General features: G+C 58.3%; 1 protein-coding gene and 1 long non-coding RNA gene across 10 annotated transcripts in view; one reads left to right on the plus strand and one right to left on the minus strand.

Annotated features, from left to right (window-relative positions):
• Positions 1-19,022, plus strand: part of GSE1 (Gse1 coiled-coil protein) — a 383,892-nt gene that overhangs the window by 269,321 nt on the left and 95,549 nt on the right. The window contains exon 1 of one of the 9 annotated variants that reach the window (XM_073225438.1): positions 17,665-17,803. The exons of 7 other annotated variants lie outside the window; for them this stretch is intronic. In XM_073225438.1, the coding sequence (XP_073081539.1) occupies positions 17,767-17,803 (37 nt within the window). In that variant the 5' untranslated portion in view covers positions 17,665-17,766. Of the gene's footprint in view, positions 1-17,664; positions 17,804-19,022 lie in introns of those variants that run through there. One more of the 9 variants, XM_073225434.1, reaches the window with a different exon arrangement.
• On the minus strand, positions 14,349-17,557 carry LOC108385849 (uncharacterized). Its single transcript, XR_005054658.2, has 3 exons — positions 17,483-17,557; positions 16,095-16,226; positions 14,349-15,534 (listed from the first exon to the last, which is right to left on the minus strand). It is a non-coding gene; the product is annotated as an uncharacterized lncRNA (long non-coding RNA).

Raw genomic sequence — 19,022 nt, forward strand, 5'->3', positions numbered from 1 at the left:
ATTTAGCATCTCAACCATTTTTAAGTATTCAGTTTAGTGGCATGAAATACCATTTCAGTGTTGTACGACCACCATCGCCATCCATCCCCATCCCGCATGGCCCCCAGCCCGGGCGGCCACCACCCTACCTCCCGTCCCTGTGGATGTGACTCCTCCAGTACTTTGTGTAAATGGAAATGTATAGAATCTATCCTTGTACAACTGGCGCATTTCACTGGCTCTCACGTCCTCGAGGTTCATCCGTGCTGTGGCGTGGGTCAGTGCCTCATTCCTTTTTAGGGCTGCGTAACACTCCGCCATGCGGATGGGCCCGTGTTGTTGATCCTCACCTGCTGATGGACACTTGGGTTGCGTTCACATTTTGGCGGTTGTGAGTAATGCTTCTGTGAACGTGGGTGTGCCGGTATCTGCTCGAGCCCCCGCTTCCAGCTCTCTGGGGCGTCCGCTAGGGGACATTCGCCTGCTCCGCCACTTCCTGCATGTGGATTTGTGCAGCCTGTACTCCTCTGCCCAGCCACCTTCGCTCGACATTCTGTCTGTGACGTTCGTCCGGGTTGCCACGCACACCCACGCTTTGCCCCTTTTCCTTGCTGAGGGACGTTCCTCTGTGGGGTGCGACAGTTGCTGATCCTCTCTTTGGCTGGTGGGCAGACGCCTGGGGACCGTGACCTAGGAAGCCAGGTGTGTGCGGCCTGGGGCTGGCAGAGAGCCCGCCGCTGTGTCTCGGGGCTGACAGTGCAGGCCTCCCACTTCCTCATGCCGCCCGCAGCCCTCTGAGCAGCTCCCTGGACCGGGCTTCTCCTCCGTGCCAGATACAGACATTAGTGAGCCCTGGGCCCTGCTCGAGGGCTCTGGGCACTGAGATGATGAGCAGCCTCTACAGTTGAGGTGCAAAAGGAAGCGTCGAGAGTGCCCAGCAGGGCCTGCCCTCTGGCCCCGGCCCACCCGCTGGCATCCCACGTGATGGTGCCCAGGTCGCAGAGCAGCAGGTGAGGTGGTCATATAGACAGGGCTCCCTCCAGGCCCACCTGTGCCAGGCATGCTTCTAGTGGGGACTGTACCCCCTTCCACACAGCCAGTGGTGGCCTCCTGCGGCCTTGGACCACGGCAAAGGCCAGTGAGATACTGGGCTGGGGCGGGGCAGTGGAATTATCACTGGGAAGCCCCAGGCCACATCCCTCTGGGCATCGGGAAGCTTCTCCAAGCCCTGAGGGGAAGCAGCAGAGGGTAAAGGTTGGCCTCCTTATCAGGGCTCCCTGAAGGGAAGAATTGGAAAAAAAAAATAAAAGACACAAAGTCACCGCAGCCCTGTGGGTGTGACAGTTTGCTGATAAGGGGAAGGCTGGGGGTGATGTGAGGTGACACCCAGTGAAAGCAGAAGTGGGTGGGACCCTTGCTAATCTGGAGCTGCTTGTGATCCAGACCCCAGCCCCAAGCCAAGGACCTGAGAGACCAAAACAAATCTGCCCCTGGTGTGGGGGCCCCTTGGGGACCATTTTTCACCCCCACGCCCATTGTGCCTGAATGAATGCGTCGGAAGGACTGGCTTTCCAAATTCCTCCAACATGGGCCTTGAGGTCGCAGCCCTGCCTGTGTCCTGTGTGGTCTCCTGACGTGCATTCATTAAGCACCTGCTGCATACTGGGCCCCAGGCCTGGACTTCGGGGTTTAAAGGTGGAAGACATAGTAAGGGCTGGGTCACCAGGACGGTGGCTAGAGGAGGGAACCCTGGCAACATGGACCCCAAGGGCCATGGTGGGGGGGGGACTCAGGGGGACGTCTAAGGGAGAAGCGGCCCAAGGCGGGAGGCCCGGCGACTGCCGAGGATTAGCAGGATTGGCGGGGTCGCCAGCCAAGCCTCAGTGGGCTTGGCTAAAGGCCAGGAAGCTCCGAGTTCCCCGTAGGGCCTCACAGGCTGGTCTCCTTTAGGGAAGTGAGCTGCTACTTTAGTTTAGATTGGGGATCCTTCAAAAAAGGAGAAGCGGAACCCATGCTTGATGCGCTGAGTGGGGAGCAGGGTTGCATGGGGTGGGAGAGGCAGGGCCCCTTCCTGCAGCCCTGTGGGGCCAAGCCACCCCCATTCCCAGGTGTCTGTCATTGCCAGACGCACGTCCTGGCATCTCCTCCCCATGCAGACCTTGGGCAGGGGCCTGTCTGTGACGTGGGAAGGTGACCCACACCTCACAGAAAACAGAATGTATGAGCCTCCCTGCGGCCCAGAATGTTCCACACCTTCCTTCATGTACACTCAGTGCTGGGAAGAGTCTGAAGTCAGAGAGGTCACAGGCCGCAGTGGTGTGTGGGTTTGCACCCAGGCCCGCTGGCCCATGGGCTCAGTCCCTCACGTGGTCTCCTCCTGTGCATTCACTGAGCACCTGCGGTATACCGGCCCCTGCCTGTCCTGGAGTGGCTACCACCTGTTTCTCACACTAAGTAGCAGGGATGGGGTGAGCAGGACTTGAGAACGAGGGTGAAGAGCTTCCGGGCCTCCAAGGAGAAGCAGGCATGGCCGGCTCTGCCACCAACCACGCAGGCAGAGTGACACTACTGTTAAGACTGCTCACCAGTCACAACAGGGGACAGTTTCAGAAACACCAGACCTAGCGTGGTGGGGGGCTGGCGAGGCCCAGATGCCCTGTGTGGGGGGCACAATCCTGGGAGTGTGGAGAAGGGACAGACAAGGGGGCCTGTAGCCCACCAGCCAGCAGGACCCAGCCCCACAGGCGGCTGCTCCCGTCGCCTGCCCGGGAAGGCCCCGTTGGAGCAGAGGCGAGTGAAGGGATGCGGTGCAAGCCTGTTCACGCAGTGATTCAGCGGCGGCTCTGGGCATCACTGATGGGGGACAGAAGACTTGGCCTGTGTGGGGCTTCAGGCTATCCACGTGGTGGTTGCCCACGGTCCTGCTGGCCCCGTGACAGCATATCATCCACGCCTGGCCATTGTGAGGAGGGCTCGATCTTGATTTTGATTTTCACAGGCATGTGCTTGGGCAGGGGGCAGGAAGAGGGTCAGGCTGAGTCCCCCACTCCTGAGGGCTCAGGGATCCGTGGCGCCGAGTCAAGCTTCACAAATCCAAAGGCTAAATGAGAAGATGCAGTCTGCCCTGCCGGAACCGCGTGTGGCCACCCCTGCTGCTCGGGGCTACCAGCCTGAAGACCGCCGCTGGCTCTCCAGAGCAGAGAGGGGACCCCATGCCTCAGACACTTCCCGAGCCCCACCTGGTCTGGCCCACAGGCCAGCCCTGCTTCTGAGACAGTGCCCTGGGTGGCTTCGCATTCAACGAGGGCATCATTCACTCAGTCATTCATTTATTCGGTGCCAAGTCCCCCCTGTATGCTGGCCACCATGACAGATGCTGTCCACCCTGTGGTGGAGAAGCCCCATGGAGTCCCAGAAAGACGAACAAGACAATGAAAATGGCAGGTGTAAACTCAGGGATTAAATGCTATAGAAACCCCGCGGTAGAGTGAGGGCATGGCATGGCAGGGCAGGGCCGTGTGAATCTCCTTTTGATCCAGCAGTCATGGCAGACCTTCCTGAGGAGGTGATGTTTGAGCACAGACCTGAATGGATGGAGCTGCTGGAGACCTGGGGGGAGGAGAGTTCCAGGCAGAGGGTGCAACTGGTGCAAAGGCCCTGAGGCAGGGCAGGGGCCAGGGCTCACAGGGACCATGGAGCCAGAATCCCAGGTGGAGCCTGGTTCCGCACGGGCTCCATGTGGTCACCTGCCTGTCTCCCAGGCCTATCATTTCCCTCACCTGTGGGCAGAAGGGGAGGCGAGAAGGCACCCTGGCCATTCTGAGTCATTGCTGGTCCACTCTGAACCCACCTGTGGCCGCCGGCTGTCCCTCGCCAGCTATGGGTTTTTAATTATCTAAATATTGCTTTTGCCCTTTGCTTCCAGCGGGGACTGCTGAGCTCTGCAGAAGGCAGATAGCTTTCAGTGGCTTTACTGGGGGGAGCAGCAAGCCTTTCTCCCTTGCCTGATTACAGCAACTATGATCTGCTTGGTTTTATTGTTTAGAAACAATACCGCAGCGTGGCAGGGAATTGAGAACGGGCGTGTGGTGGGAAGGGGCTGCAGAGATACAGGAGTCACCCACCATCTCTCTGGCCGTGTGCCGCCTCCTGGCATACTCTGGCCTCATCCCTGGCCACACATGTCCTCCTGTTTTTTAACTGTGTGTCCATATAGAATGGGTGCTGGGGAAGCTTGGCAAGGGCCTGGGTCCCAGCTGAAGGCGCCTTGAGGGAGCTAGTCTTGGAAGCAGGCAAGTAGTTTGATTTTGGACTTTGTATCCCTCTGTGGCCCCAGGGAGGAGGAGGCGGAGGTTGAGAGCGGATGTGGCCATCTTCAGGGAAGGTCACACACCGGGCCGAAGGGCTGAGCCAGCCTATGGAAAAGGACAAAGGATGCAGGCTAAGTCTCATACTGCTGTCCTCTGGACACAGGATTTAAGCCCTCTTTACCCCCTTACCTAACTCAGTTCCCTCTCACCCTAGCAGGGGGGGCGCCTGGAGACCCTTCCCAACCCCCTCAGCCGCCCTCCAGCCCCCAAGATGCTCTCTACGCACAATGGTCTCCAAGGGCCCACGCGGCTCTACTGTCACAGCCAAATGGCATCCATGCCCCATGCACCTTAAGGCCGGGTGTCCCCAGCACAGCCCTGGCCCCTTAGGGCCATCCCTCTCCTTCCCCTTTCACACTGCCTCGCCCACTCCTGTAAGTGGCTTAATTAAGGAGCTGTGCAGTTTATTTATGTATGGACCTAGCCTAATTGGTGTGTTTGTCTTTCCTCATTATTCCCAGCTGGACAGAGCCGTTTGAACAACAAATGCAAAAAGGCTGGATTTCTCCAACACAGTGTCTATTTTTGAAAACGTGCTCCGTGCCCCCGCTATTAGCCGCATGCACATGTTTGCCGGCTCCAGCCACATGCCCGTAAGCACTTAATTGTGGGTGCAGTTAGTCAAGGCGGGCGGCTCTCTGCAGATTTCAGGGGTGAGGGAACCTAATTACACCTGCAATTGAGTGCTTTAGCAGGGACAAAAGATGCCTGTTCAGCTAATTGCAGGCACCAAAATTGCCCCCACAGAAAGAATCCCTGGTAGATGCTTTGAGAGCCAAGGCCCTGAGTTGTAATAAAGAACGGATAACTCGAAATTATAGCGGTGGGGGGTGCTTGTTTTGGCCTGAAGGATTCAGCTTTCTTGCAGCAGTCATTACACCTCCGGGTGGTTTTTTTCCACTGTGGAGGCTGTTCTGTGGCTGGGTTTGTTTTTTCATTAGTGCCTGTCTTCGCACAGAGAAATGTCACCTAGAAGGGAAATTTGGGGTCAGTCACCTCCTCTCACCTATTTGCACACCAAGTAGAATGATTCATCAGGCTTACCTGGCACACACCGATCGTGGGACTTACCTTGCTGAAGGCCTCCTCCAGTCCAGGGTGTTTGCCTAATGAGTTCACAAATACCCACTGAGCTCCTACAGGAGGCCGGGCATGGTTCTGGGCGAGGTGGGGGTGCACAGGCAGAGCCCCCATCCTCCTGAGACAGCAGCGTGCCGCCTCTCCCATTGAGGTCTCGGCTTCCCTGCAGGTCCCTTTAGCTTGCTCTGGATTTCTTTCCCCAGAACTGTCAGAGCCGGAGAGGCTGCGAGAAGCCCGACCCCTGGAGTCATTGCAGCACCGCTTGTATTGGCTGTTGTCGCTGCTGACTCTCAACCAGGAAGTGTGGATTTCTTGTGTGCCTGGATACTTGGAAAAAACAAAATTGCAGGTGTAATTTGAAGCCTGAGTGAACATGCTTCCCTGTCAGGGTTGTGTTTGTGGCAGGTGCCCAGAGACACTGCCGCTTGGGAACCTCCTTCGCCCAGTTCAGGGCTGGGAGTTTGCAGGGCAGCGTTGGGGACTCCAGCCTGGCTGCACTTCTGCACAAGGCTGGCCGGCTGCCCCCCTGCTCTCACCTAGAGCAGGCAGTTCTCTGGGGTCCCAGCTTATTACGGGGACATTCTCCTATTAGACCCCCAACTTGTACAGAGGCCCCAGGCTTTGCTTTCTGTTCTCCTTGACCTTCAAGGCCATAGAAGCGGAAGTTCAAATTTCACAGGATCTGTAGATGCCCTTGTGGCTAGGGTGGCCTCTGCGCCAGGTCAGCTCCAGGGTTCCGGTTTCCCTGCCCCTTTTGGCCTGGCATTTCCTTATAGTCATGTCAGCTCTTTGGTGCTTTTAAGAAGCTGGTGGTGGGGATATTTTTATCCAGCTCTTCAGGTTGATTTTATGGGCCATCGTGAGAAACAGGAAGTCTGGGCCACTTCTCCAAGTAGGGTGGTGCATATGGGAGGAGTGGGGGGGGCAGGGGGACAGCCAGGGCTGTGCTCCGCATGGAGAAGTGGCAGGGAACAGCATGCACTGTGTCCAGAGTGGTCGGGCCCAAAGGGCAGGCAGCCAAGTCCAGCATCCAGGAGGAGAGGAGAGGGGAGAGTGAAACCAGCTGACCCCCCAGAGGGCCCCCTGAGAGTCCAGGAGCAAATGGGCAGCTGGAGGGGTTCTGTGGAGAGTAAGCCAACATGAAGTGCCAGGCCGCAGGCCAGGGGCTTCCCCAGGGACTTCTGTGATGGGGTGGTGGGAGGAAGCCCTAGAGGGGCCATGCTGGGACTCCTGGCAGCTGCACGGGCACCATGGCCTGATTGTGCCCCTGCCGCCTTGGCTCAGCTCTTGGGCAAAAATTAAAACCACTTCTGGAGTTTGGCTGGTGGGAGAGGGTCTCACATCCCCAGAACTTCCCCCTGTTTTCCCCTCTTGGCCTGGCCTCAAGTTCCTGCAATCATAGGCCACCTGATGGACACAGCAGGGCCATTGGTATGGCACAGAGGGTCTGTGTTCTGGCGCCAGCGGAGTGAGCCTGAGACCCCGTTTCTTCATCACCTTGTATTGGAGACGAGGTTCCCTTGGGTGGTGAAGGGCCACCTGCAGGACAGAGCTGTGGGGCGTCGGGTTGGCCAGCAGTGCAGTGGGAACCCGCCCCACATGGCACAGAAGGCTGGACACACACATACTCTGCTCAGGGTGACGCCCCTACCTAGCTGCTTGTCATCTGTGTGACCTCAGGTCTGACCCTTTACTTCTCAAGCTCGGTTTCCCCATCTGTACATGGGGTGGCTATTCCCACTCCCCAGCTCTGAGGAGGACCCGAACAAGGGGGAGAAGATGAGTTGGCACCAACTGCACTGGCAAGTTTGGGGATATGCCAGCAAGCGACAAAGGACACAAGGCCCAGAGGGGGTTGGTTAGCTCAGAGGTTTACCAGGCCAGGCCCCTGCCATCATCTGGTGCCCCCATTCTTGGCCTTCGGGATGGAGCTGGGTGATGGCTCTGTGTGTGATTGTGTATGTGCATGTTGAGATCAAGCCAGGGCTGGGATGCAGGGTGTGTGTGAACCCATAGTCGATCAGCAGGCGAAGGAGCAGAAGCGAGCTGCACGGGGCAGCTTTCTCTTCAGAAACCCATTCTGTTTCTTAAATGTCAGAGTGGGCAGATGGTGTGTCTGAGTTTTATTAATCGTCGGCTCGCGGAGCTGGAAGGCCTGGGGGATCATTTAGTCTGAGCGTCCTATTGAGGAGGAGACTGAAGGCCAGAGCAGCCACACTGCACCTGCGATGGGGGGAGCTGTGCTGGTACCCGGCATCCTCTCCTGTGCCCACATGTCCTCCACTGCAGAGCTGTACAGGTGTACGCCCCGCATGCCCCGGGGGCAAGCATCCTCCCTCCTGGCTGAGAGCTGAAGCAGAGCTGACTCGGGGATAGTTCACCCCCACAAACAACCACAAGGCCTCTTGAGGCCACACGGGTGGAACTGTAATCACCAACTGGGAATGTCCCAGTCTTGGGGCTGTGCTCTGTTCAACGCAAGCTGGTGTTTGCCAGGAGCTGTCAGGATATGGGTAGTTGTGAAGCCCAGGGGACTGACCGCTCAGCGCCTGGTTGGTCGGGGGCCCTACGGACCCACCTCTTTATCACAATTCCTCTGAGCCACATAACTCCTGGCAGGCACTTGACTGGTTCTGCTCCCTACCCACCATGGCAGCTGTCGAAACAAACTTTAACACAGGGCACCCGGAAGATCATCTCATCACATGATGTTATGAAATTGAAACCACCGTTTTCGCCCAAGTGGCTCTTTTGTCCTGCCTTCCCAAGTACATCCTACAGCTGTTGCAGTTAGTCATGAAATGGCCCCAACCAGGGCCACAGCCTTGGCTTTGTGAAGATAGTAGAAGAGGGGTTAAATCATGCTAGAGTGTACATGACTGATAGCAAATACATTTTTTCCAGAGCAGGTTTTGTTTAGGTTGGAGATAAAGAAGACTGTTGGAGAAAAGGGAGAGGCACTGAGAAGCCCAAAGCTTCAGGGATGCCCACCTGACGTGCTGGCCCCTCTGCCCTTGTTTCCTGTCCCAGCGCTGTGACATCACTGGATCCCTTCCCTTCTGATCCTATTTCCTAAGTCTCAGCTCATCCCTACATTGGAAGCAGCATCAGAGAATCAGAGACACCTGGAAGACCAGAGTACCCCGTCCAGCCCCTCTAATTTTTTATGATAAAATTGGAGCCAAGAGAGGGCAGTGGTTTGCCCAAGGCCAACTGTGGAGCCAGGTCTGAATCTAAGTCACTCAGCATGCTTGCCAGATCCTTTATGCTCATCAGTGCCTCCCAACTGGGGCCATTTTGTCCCCTTCTTCCCACCCTGGGGGTTATTTGGCCCCATCTGGAGACGTTTTCATCCTCTCCACTGGGGATGCTGCTGGCATCCGGTGGGTTGAGGCCGCCAGGCATGCTTGTAAGCATCCTTCAGTGCCCAGGGCAGCCCCACAGCAGAGGATGGTCTGGTCCCAAGTGTCATTCATGCCGAGGGTGAGAAACTGTGCCACATCCATGCTTTGTGAGCAAGCACACGGAGGAGCTAGTCTACGGAAGAGGATCTTGTGTTGGGCACGCATCAGAATCCCGTCAGTTCAGGCAGGACCCATTGGAGGGTGACTAAGGATGGCTCAGGCTGTGGGGGACAGCAGGAGAGGGGGTGCGGGAGATGCAGAAAGAAGGCAAATGCTGGGGCTGCCCAGATCTCTTTGCCAAGTAGAGGTAGGGAGGGCAAAAGGCCTGGGCTGCCCCGCTGGTGCTGTCGCAGTGAAAGTCAGTGCCCAGCAGGAGGGGAAAAGCAGGCAGAAGCCACCTTTGTAAGAACTGCATCTTGTCGGCCCAAGGGCTACACAGACCTGAAGCCCAGAGGTGGGCAGACCTGTGTACCACCCACAAGTGGGTGATTCCATCGCAGCAGTGACTCCGTCCCCAGGAGACACCAGCAGCGGGAGGGCTGTTCACAGATGCCTTTTTCCCTCAGACAGGCTTCTGCCTGGTCCCTGGTGTGCACACACCGAGGGGAGAAGAAAGCCTTGTTGGCCTGCCCCAAGGCAGCGGGGCGGGATGGTGGCCTGAGCAGGATCCGCGGATGCAGGCTACACACACAGGCTGGCGCTGTGCTCACACAGGGTGCCACCAGCCTGTGCAGGACTGCGGGGCCGTGTGCGCACTGGGACTCTCGCTCCCCCAGAGGCTCCCTCAGTGCTTGGCGACAGCCATTTGCCAGGCCTATGTTGACTCTGCCAGAAGCAGAACGTTGACAGGCAGAGCTGTGTGCGATAATGAACACACCACCTCCAGAAGTTGCCTGCCTGGGTCCTGGGAGGTAAGCAAGCAAGTGCAGGCACAGGATCCCTTTCCAGGGATGATCCGCGTGGCCCTGCAGTCCCCAAAGCAGCCTGTCAGACTTCTCAGCCTCCGTGCAGCCCATGGGAAGGAAGCCCTGTGCCCTGTATCACCCACCACTTACTGCTTATAAAACTGTCATTTAGAAGAGTTCCCAACCCCGAGCATGCCAGCAGCGGGCCCGGGCAGGGGCAGACACAGCCCCAGGTGCAGACTCCAGCAGGCGCTGTTCCTGCCCCTCCTGGCTTTTGGTTTGTTTGCCTTTCATTTAAAAGGGTTCCGGGCTAAGTCTTCCTTGGGGAGGACCTCTGCCAGCGCCTCGCCTCCTGGGTGGAGGTGATGGGGAGTGCCCTAGACAGCAGGTTAAAATGCACGGTCTGGGGTCAGATGTGACCTTTTCCCTTCACTGGCCATGTACCTGTGGGCCAATCACTACTTCCCCGGACCTCTGCTCATCTGAAAAGTGGGGATAATGACAGACTTATTTTGTTGTGCGGATGAAGTAAGGAGATACACTCCAAGTGTCCTGCACATGCTATGTGTAACATCTGTGGGGGGGACCTACTGGTGTGTGTGTAAAGCTGACACTAGCTGCTGTAAGAAAGAGGCTCTGATAGGCCAGTGGCACGTCACACTGCAAATGACACTTCACACACAGGCAATAGAAGTGACACAGTACTTACTAATCGCAGGCCCACATAATGTTCAGTTGGTGGCAGGCCAGGGCAAGGGCCTCTGCTCTCAATGACATTTGGGGGTTTGATGGAGGTGCTGTGTCCCCTGTACATGGAGTCAAGGTCATCCCCAGAGCTGACCTGGGTGGGCAGAACCCTGAAGGAGAATGTGGAGGTTCACGAAGGTTTTTCTGGGCCAGGCCTAGAAGTGGCGAGTTATTGCTTCCACCACATTTTCTTGGCCAGAACTTGGTCATCTGGTCCCACACTTGTGTCTGGGAGTATGAGAAATGTAGTCTCGGTATGAGCCCAAGAGGAAAGGGAAACAGGTTTGGTGAAAAGCTGGCCACCAGGGAAGGCTTCTTGTTGTTCGTTAATATTACCCCAGGCTTTGTGAGGCCTGCGGGGATGCAGAAGGCCAGCAGAGCCCTCCGTTCACAGGCTGACCCAGCCAGGCTGGCTGGCCATTCCCTGGGCAGATGGCCACACCCAATGATCTCCTGCCGTCCAAGCTGCTGCCTGCATTCCTGCCAGCAAATGTGGGTCACGGGAGGGGGAGGCAAGAGGTGGGCAGGTCACCGGAAAGCCCCCCTTCCCTCCCCGTGGGGTGTTGACTTCAACTTTGTGGAGGACAGGCACCCTGAACCCACACCTGTCCAGGAGCCCAGCCGACTTTATTGTAGTCCAAGCCCTTGCTACAGACCTGAAGGGGAGATCCACCGGCTGGCCCGAGGCCATTTCAGCCAGCCTTGGACAGCACCCGGGGCCTCCCTGGGCCGGCAGGACAGAGGGCGTTCCATTTAACAGAAGTGACAGGATGTATTAGTTTCCCGTGGCTGCTGTAACAAATTATTGCAAACTGGTTGGCTTAGAACATCAGAAATGTATTTTCTCTCAGTTCTGGAGACCAGAAATCAAGGTGTCAGCAGGGCCGCCACAATCCTCCGAAGACTCTAGGGGAGGGTCCTTCCTGCCTCTGTTCTCACATGGCCTCTCCCTGGGGCCTCCTCTGCCTGTCTTCTCCTTTTATGAGGACAGCTGTCCCTGGAATTAGGGCCCGTCCTGATAATCCAGATGATCTCATCTTAAGATCCTGAATTGCATCCACACACACTGCTGTTCCCAGTACAGTCCTGCCCACAGGTTCCAGGGGGACGTATATTCTGCTGGGCTGCCACTCACCCCACTACACAGGGGCAGAGGGAGGAGGCCTGGTTAGCCCCCCACCAAGAAGGGACAGCACTCCCTGGGTGGCGTGTGCCCCAGAGCCACAGGGTAGCAGAGAGCACAAGTAAACCCAGTGTAAGGATGGAAAGAAGACCGGGTGCGCAGATGGCACTGTGAGGCATCCTGAGGACAGAGGTTTCTCTTCCAACCTCAGACTTACCTTGAGACTTAGAACATTCACATGCACAGTCCAGTCAGCTAAGGCCTGGAGCTAGATAGAGGGAGAAAGCAGGTGTCTGCCCTGTGTTCCTCGGGGGAGTGACTTCACTGCTGGGGCCACAGCGTCCTCATACACAATACAGGGTGATGGTCTGCCTGTGGGGGAAGGGGCACGTTCCAGATGAGATAACGCTCTTAGCAAAGCATGGAGCGTGGAGGCTGGGGTGTACCGAGACTCCGTCGGTGGTAGCTGCTATTATCGCTATTACCCAAAACACAGAAATAATTACTGCTCTATCCATGGAGTTCTAACTCTGTGCCATGCACCAGAGGAATTACACACCTGCATCTCCCTGGAATGCAGGGGCGATTTCATCCCATTTTCCAGGTGAGGAAACTGAGGCTCAGAGTGGTGAAGTCACTGCCCGAGGGCACACAGTGGGTGGCAGCCCAGCTGGAATTTGAACTCTGGTCTGTCTGACTCAAGCTGATGGTCCTGAACAGGAACTCTGGAACCAGCTCTGCTACTTTCTGGCTTTGTGTCCTTGGGCAAGGTGCTTGACCTCTCTGTGCCTCATCTAGCAAATGGAATTCCTAATGGTGACCTTGACCAATCGAAACGGAACAATATCCGCATTATAGGGGTACCAGAAGAAGCAGAGAGAGAAAAAGGGATAGAAAGTGTCTTTGAAGAAATAATTGCTGAAAACTTCCCCAAACTAATGGTGACCTTGGATGTGTCATGACGCTCCAATGAGTTATTCGTGAAAAGTGCTTAGAACAGCAACTGGCACAGACTGAGTGCTCAGGAAACGTCGCCTGGCATGATTATCCGAAAGAGGGAACTGGAGGAGGCATCCAGGTTTGCCGTGCGGCCTACCCCCCCCTTTCCTGGAATCGTTGGGAAGCAGAGCCCCTGGCCAGAAGGTGAGGTCCAGGCCTGGCCTGGGTGGCCCCAAGAATGCCAGCGGGCACACAGAGGCGGCGAGCCCTGCGGCTGGGAACCGGGCACCCCACCACTGTGCACTCCAGACCCCCGTGGAAGCCTCAGGGTTCTCAGCACGTGCTGGGAGGCTGCTTTTATTGCTTCCGCGGATGCTCTGGTCGGGCCAGGCGGTCTTGCTGCTGTACAACGGCAGCCCCGCTAGGGGGAGTATGGGGCCCCTCCATTCTGAAGGAGCAGCTGGGGAGGGGTGGGAAGGAGGGGCCCCCCGTGTCTCTTGAGAGTAGGGATCTCATCTTGTGGGCTGCACGCGGCCTCCAGGGAAGCAGCCAGCCCGCAGCCTGTCTTCCGCTGAGATGACGCGCTTTGCATTCTGTCCAGGACATGCCCGAGCTTCCCTTGGACCTGGGCTGGCTTGCAGGGTGCCAGGGGGGCCAGCTGGCCCTGCACTATCTCCAACCCCTAAGAAGGGGCACTGGACACTCAGCCCCATTCTGACCGCTCCACTGAAGGGAGCTGGGAGAGCCAGGAAGCGGGCATCGCCGTGATGGGGCTCTCAGAGAAGAGAGGGTGGAGAGAGCCATTTCCTAGCTGAAGACTCCACTGAGGTGACATCCTGCCCTGCTCACCTGGGTACCTGGCAGCTGGTCCCAGTGTGGCCCAGACTGGCTGGCCCTCCCGCCTCAAGCCAGGCCACAGGCACTCGCAGCCGAGGGTTGGCTCCCCTGGGAGTAGATGGCTCTAGTGATGGGTTCCAAAAACTACAGCCAAGCCACAGGGGCCAGTGGGAAAACGAAAATCCTTCCAGCTCCCCGTTCAGCCACATTATGGCAAACAACCCAGCCATTCAGTGAAGTCAGCCCGTTGAGCAGGCTGCCTGGCATGGTAGAGGTTGCTTTATATTTTTCAGCTGTTTTGGCAGCATGTCGGGAGCTGCGGTACAACCACCCTCCCATGGTGGATCTCATATTTTCCTCCTTTACAAACGTCCCTGTCACCAGGAAGTGTCACTAACCTACTTTGAGTCTCCCAGACCCAGGGCCAGAGGAGGCTTAGGTATCACCTTCCTGAAGGAGTGGCTAAAAGCAATTAGGGGTTTGGCCTGAGCATTCTGAGATAATTTGATGCGAGCAAATACTTACTTGGGTGGGGTGGGGATGGTTGCCTTTGACAGGATGGCAGAGATAAGCTGGCCCACCAGTGTGGGGTCTCTTTGCCTCCAGCTCTAACTGCTCACCTGCCACTAAGCCATGCCTGGAGCTGTCCAAGGCTCTGCCGTGTCCCTCCTCCCACGTGTCCACCCCACTGCCCTGGAGTGGCTGTCTCCAGGGGGTCTTGCCTAGAAGCCTGGCTGATTGGAACTCATCACTAGAGACTCCCTTGGCCATCCCCTGTAGCTGGGAGCATTCTCCACAGGTGGCTCCCAGAAGGCAAGCTCCATTCTGGCACGGACTCCCCCACCTTAGCAGGGGAAGGGGAGCACCCAGCACATTGGGGGGCATCCCTCCCTCTGTACCTTGTGTGTGATTGGCTCATAATTACAGGTTTATTGCCTGTACAGCTATTGTGTAATGACATGTTTGCAAATTAATTTTTATGGCTCTTGCCATTAGCATATACAGTAGAGGAAGGTTTAGTATTAATTACTACTGTTCGTGTAATCCCGGAGAATTAAAAACCAATAAAAGAATGACAACAGAAACTGATAGTTTAGGGTCTTTTAAAAATAGTTTTATTTTTTTCCCCCAAGTAGGAGCAGAGATTTTTTTCCAAGCCTATGAGGGGTTGGAGGGTGGGCGGCAGCTCACCCAGGGTCCCCAGCTGCGCGCCCTGGTGCGCCCCACCCCTTCCCCACTCCCCAGGGGCGCAGATTATCAAGTATGCCGGTGATGAGAGTGATAAATGGCTGGGAGGCGAAAGCGGGGCTTGAGTGGGGGTGGGGCCGGGGCGGGCAGGTGCTGGACCCCGAACCCACCGTGCCGGGCAGTAGCCTCCCTCGTGGGGCCGGCGGCGGCGGCAGGCGCAGGGGGAGGCGCGGGAAGCGCGCCGCCACGCAGCCCCGGAAACAAAGGGCCGCCGCCGCCGCGGGCCGGGCGCGACCTCCCGGGTCAGCGCGGGGCGGAGCGGCCAGATGCTGGCGGCGCGCGCGGGCGGGCGGCCCCGAGGGCCCGTTCCCTTCATGTCAGCAGCCCCCGCGCCCTCCGGGTGCCCGCGCGCGCTCGGCCGCCCGCGGGGAGGAGCTTGGGGCGGGTGCAGCGGGGACTGGGGATTAAAGGACGCTTCTTGCACCCGCGGCAGCCCAGCCGGCGGCGAAGGCTGCCGCCTGGCGCTGCACCCACCCAGCCGTTGGTGGAGGCAGGGAGGAGCGCCACCCCTCCTTGGCTCCGAGCGCTCCGCCCAGTCCATTTAAGATTTTTCTGGCGCGTTGGGCGTAGGGGCGGTATGGAGGGGTCGGAAAGCACGACTAGACACCCCATTCCGCCAGGTTGCCCTCCGGAGCTCTCCTAGTCTCATATTCCGGGAGTTCAATTGTCATCTGAAGCCGCCGCGCTTAGCAGGGACCCCGGGGCTGCCGCTGGGGACCCCTGATTTACTCAGTGGCTGGAAAGCGTTGGCAGAAACCCAAGCCTGGCGTGACCGCGGTGCCCCTTCGTGCGTACCTGCGGGCTCAGGTCTGTTCCTCTAACCGAGAAGATTATATCTGGGGTCAAAAGGTGATCCTAGTGTCACCAAGTTGCGATTCCGCTGGTTGTGGCACTGAGGGGCCCTTCAGAAGTAAAAGGGCTTGAAAATAAATTGTCACATCCAGAGGCCGCTCTGCAGCGTGCGTTTAAGTGTGTGTGTGTTGGGGGGGGGCGCGTGGGTAAATGGATCCTGTCTCTTTAAAACCGCTGGGCTGGACAATGAGCGCACAGGATGTGGTTTGGCGGCAGGCAGGGTTTTTTCCCCTTCGATTTGGGGAATTATCACATGGGGCCTTCTTGAGCTGGTGTGAAAGAGAGGCGGCGTGGGGAGGAGAGATACAGGCTCCACGCTCGCTCACACACACTCTGTGCAGTTGATCGTTTTCTTCAACCAAATTAGCCAGGGCTCTCGTTACTATGGTGCAGCCGGGGCTTGCAGAATCCCAGTAATAGCATTTATTAGGTCTATTTGCCTGGAAGCATGCCTTCCCGGATCTGATAATGCACCAGCGCCCGGAGAGTGTGGGAGATGGTATCAAGCATTTGATTACACTTGCAACAGGGATTTTTAAGGGGTGGGGGCGGGGCGAGGGGTAGGGGGAAAAGAAAGGGGAGAGAGAAGCCGCTCTCCTTTGGAGCTCACCCTGGGCCGGGCCGGTGTGTGCGCTTCCGCAGCCCCGTGTGGCTTTCACAAAAGGCGGGCCAGGGCCCCTGGGCACGGCGTGGGGATCCTCCTCCTAGGCCCCGGCGGCCAGTGAACTCCCGGCTCCCGCAGCTGTCAGACGTGGGTGGGGAGGGAGGGCGGGCGGCCTGAGCGCGGAGTTGGCAGCGGGAGAGGGGACCGGCGGCGCCCGCAGCCGCCCACTGTTTGCAAACGGCCCCTGCCTTGGGGCGAGCGGAGCGCCCCGCCGCCAGCAGAGCACCCTCCCCGGTTTTGGAGAGGGAAGCCCAGCTCTCTGAGCCCCGACCCAGGCCCGCATGGATCTGCTGCCCGGCCAAGCGGCCGCGCGGGGGAAAGCTCGCAAGTGAAACTATTATTATCGCCCTGCGAAGCATGGAGCTCTTGGAAGATGCCGCGTAGAGACGGAAGGAGCCGCCGCCGCCGCATGCAGCCGCCCGCCGCTGCGGCCCTACCCTTTCGCTTTCATTAGGGGAGACAAATCTGCTGTCAGGCAGCCAGCTTTCCAATTTACCGATAATGATTCTTGCATGAAAATTGATCGCGGGGCTCCCCACCGCCGTGCGCTCTGCCTCCCCGCTCTCCTCCCGCTCCTGCCTGGGCCCCCGCGAGTTCTTTCTCCGCCTTCCCCCACCCTTGCTCTCTGAGTCAGTGGTGGGACGCCGGGCCAAGGAGATAACCAAAAAAAAAAAAAAAAAGGTGGAGGGGTGGCGAGAGGGGGAGGGGAGTCCGCTGCTCGGCCTGCTTTCTGCTGCGGGAGACTTGTTTGCACTCGGGGCCTCTTTAATTTACGAGAAGAAATCCCCCCCCTCGGTACTTCTTGGCTGTTTGGGTATTAATTTTCTTCTCTCCCCTCGCCCGCCCGCCCCCTCCTTCTCTGCCCCCCACCCCGCCCCTCCTCACTCAGTAGCTAAGGGGAAACGAAAACAAAGCCGATTTCTCCTTGGCAACGAGAGATACCCCCTCCCGCCGCCCCCCCTTCCTTTTTCCTTCTGGTTCTGAACGTGAAACCCTGTTGGAAACAGGTCCCTTGACCCTCGCCCTTGACATTCAAATGGCTGAATGGAGGAGAGATCGCTACTCGCACGTCTTGGGGTGCTTTTCTCTCTCTCTCTCTCTCTCTTTTCTTTCAAATGAGTAATCCCTGAAGATCTTAACTCCCCAATTTCATCACCCTCACCTCCCCCCTTTATTTTTCTCGCGCTCCCCTCCGCACTCCCGCCTGCTTCCCTCCGCCGTGCGCCCCCCTCCTTTTTCTATTTGCATCTCGAGTCCAAAAGGCAGAAAATACACACGCGGCGAAGACACCGGGCAGCCGCGGAGGCTCCAGCCCGCCCGTGGTCGCCAGTTACCTCGTTGTGGATCTGCCAGGGCCGCGGTGGCCGAAGGTGCCCGGGCGCCGGCTGGAGGGAGAGGCTTTGGATCATCTTAGGGAGGAAAAAAAAAAAAAAAAAAGACTGATTTTTTTATTTTCCTCCGTCGCTCTCGGGATCGCTCTTCTGAGTCTATTTTATTGTTTTGGACATTTTTGAGCCCGTGGCTTGGACGACGCTTTTTGTCTCATTGCTGGGTTTTATTTTTTTTTTCCCCCTCTTCTTCATCCTTTCCTGGCCACTATGGAATTCTAATTTGAATCATGTTTGGACTGAAGCCGCCTCTGTATTACTTACCAGGTAAGCGAGCGGTGCGCCTCCGCGGTTCCGCGCGGCGCCGGCGCGCCCCGGCCCCCACCCCGCACGGCCCCGGGGCCCCCCGCCTGCGCTGGGGCACGGGCTCCGCCGACCCCCGGGGGCGGGCGGGCGGGCGCGCGGCCCGGCCGCTCCCGCGGCGGTCCGTCCGGCGGGCTGTGCGTACGTGCGGCGGGGGGCGCCCACCCGGCCCGCCGCCCCCGCCGCGCCGCCGCCGGGGGTGCGCGTCTCGCTCCTTTTGTCTGCCCGGAGCCGGCTCCGCGGCGGCGGCGCGGCGAGGGGCCGGGGGCACCGCAGCCCGGCGAGGGGAACGAAGCCCGGGTGTGAAGTTACTTTGCTGCAGGCCGCCCGGGTCGGGTGGCAAGCGCCCCCCGCCCACCCACGGCTCCGGGGCGGATCTTTCTCGGCCCCCAGTCGGCCCCCGGTTTGGTCTCCGAACGCGTGAGGCGCGCCTGCACCCCCACCCTCTTTCCTGCCTAGGTTTCCCTGGACGGTTTTGTTCCTGCCGAGGTCGGAGGAGGGGCCGGGGGAAGCTCTGGAGGGTGGCTGGCGCGGCTTCCTGTTTCCCTGCCCTTCCAGCGCGCTGACAGCGGGCTGCCCTGTAACTTTCTGTTTCGGGGCAAGTCGCTCTCGTAGCCCAAAGGGGAGGGGAAAGGGTGACAGCAGGCGGTTTGGGGAGCCCCTCTTGAGTTCACCTTATTTGGACTTTGAAACCTCAAATGTAGGCCAAGGGGAAGCTGGGGAGCCAGGGGTGCCTGGCAAGCGAGGTGGGACCCTGGCGATCCCTGGGCCCCGCCCCGAGCCTCGCTGTCACCCTCCCTCCGTGGCCCCCGGAGGCGGGGAATAACTCTCCAGGCCTGACTCCGGTGGACCACGTGACCCGTAGGTCACGAAGGCAGGTCTGCGTGTGGCCGCTTTTTCTAGGAATGAGCTGTGTTTTTATTTTCCCGTCCTTCCTTTGAGAGTTGACATAGTTCCTGTGGAAGTTGGGGCACCCGTGGCCCTGGGGGTAGGGGGACACCGGGTGTTATAGGGAGGAGAGGGGGCGTTCCTGGGCTTCTCAGGTTGGGGCTTTTAAAATTCTGCAGGAGGCAGCCGGTGGAGGCTTCTGAACAGGTTTGCTGGGAAAGGTGCAGGTGGCCGGGTGATGGGTTTTGTGTTGATTCCTCTGCTTGCAGAAGCCCCTGTCACTTTGGGTGAGGCG

The sequence above is a fragment of the Manis javanica genome, chromosome 17, assembly GCF_040802235.1.
Source record: "Manis javanica isolate MJ-LG chromosome 17, MJ_LKY, whole genome shotgun sequence".
In the NCBI taxonomy this organism is placed as follows: domain Eukaryota; kingdom Metazoa; phylum Chordata; class Mammalia; order Pholidota; family Manidae; genus Manis; species Manis javanica.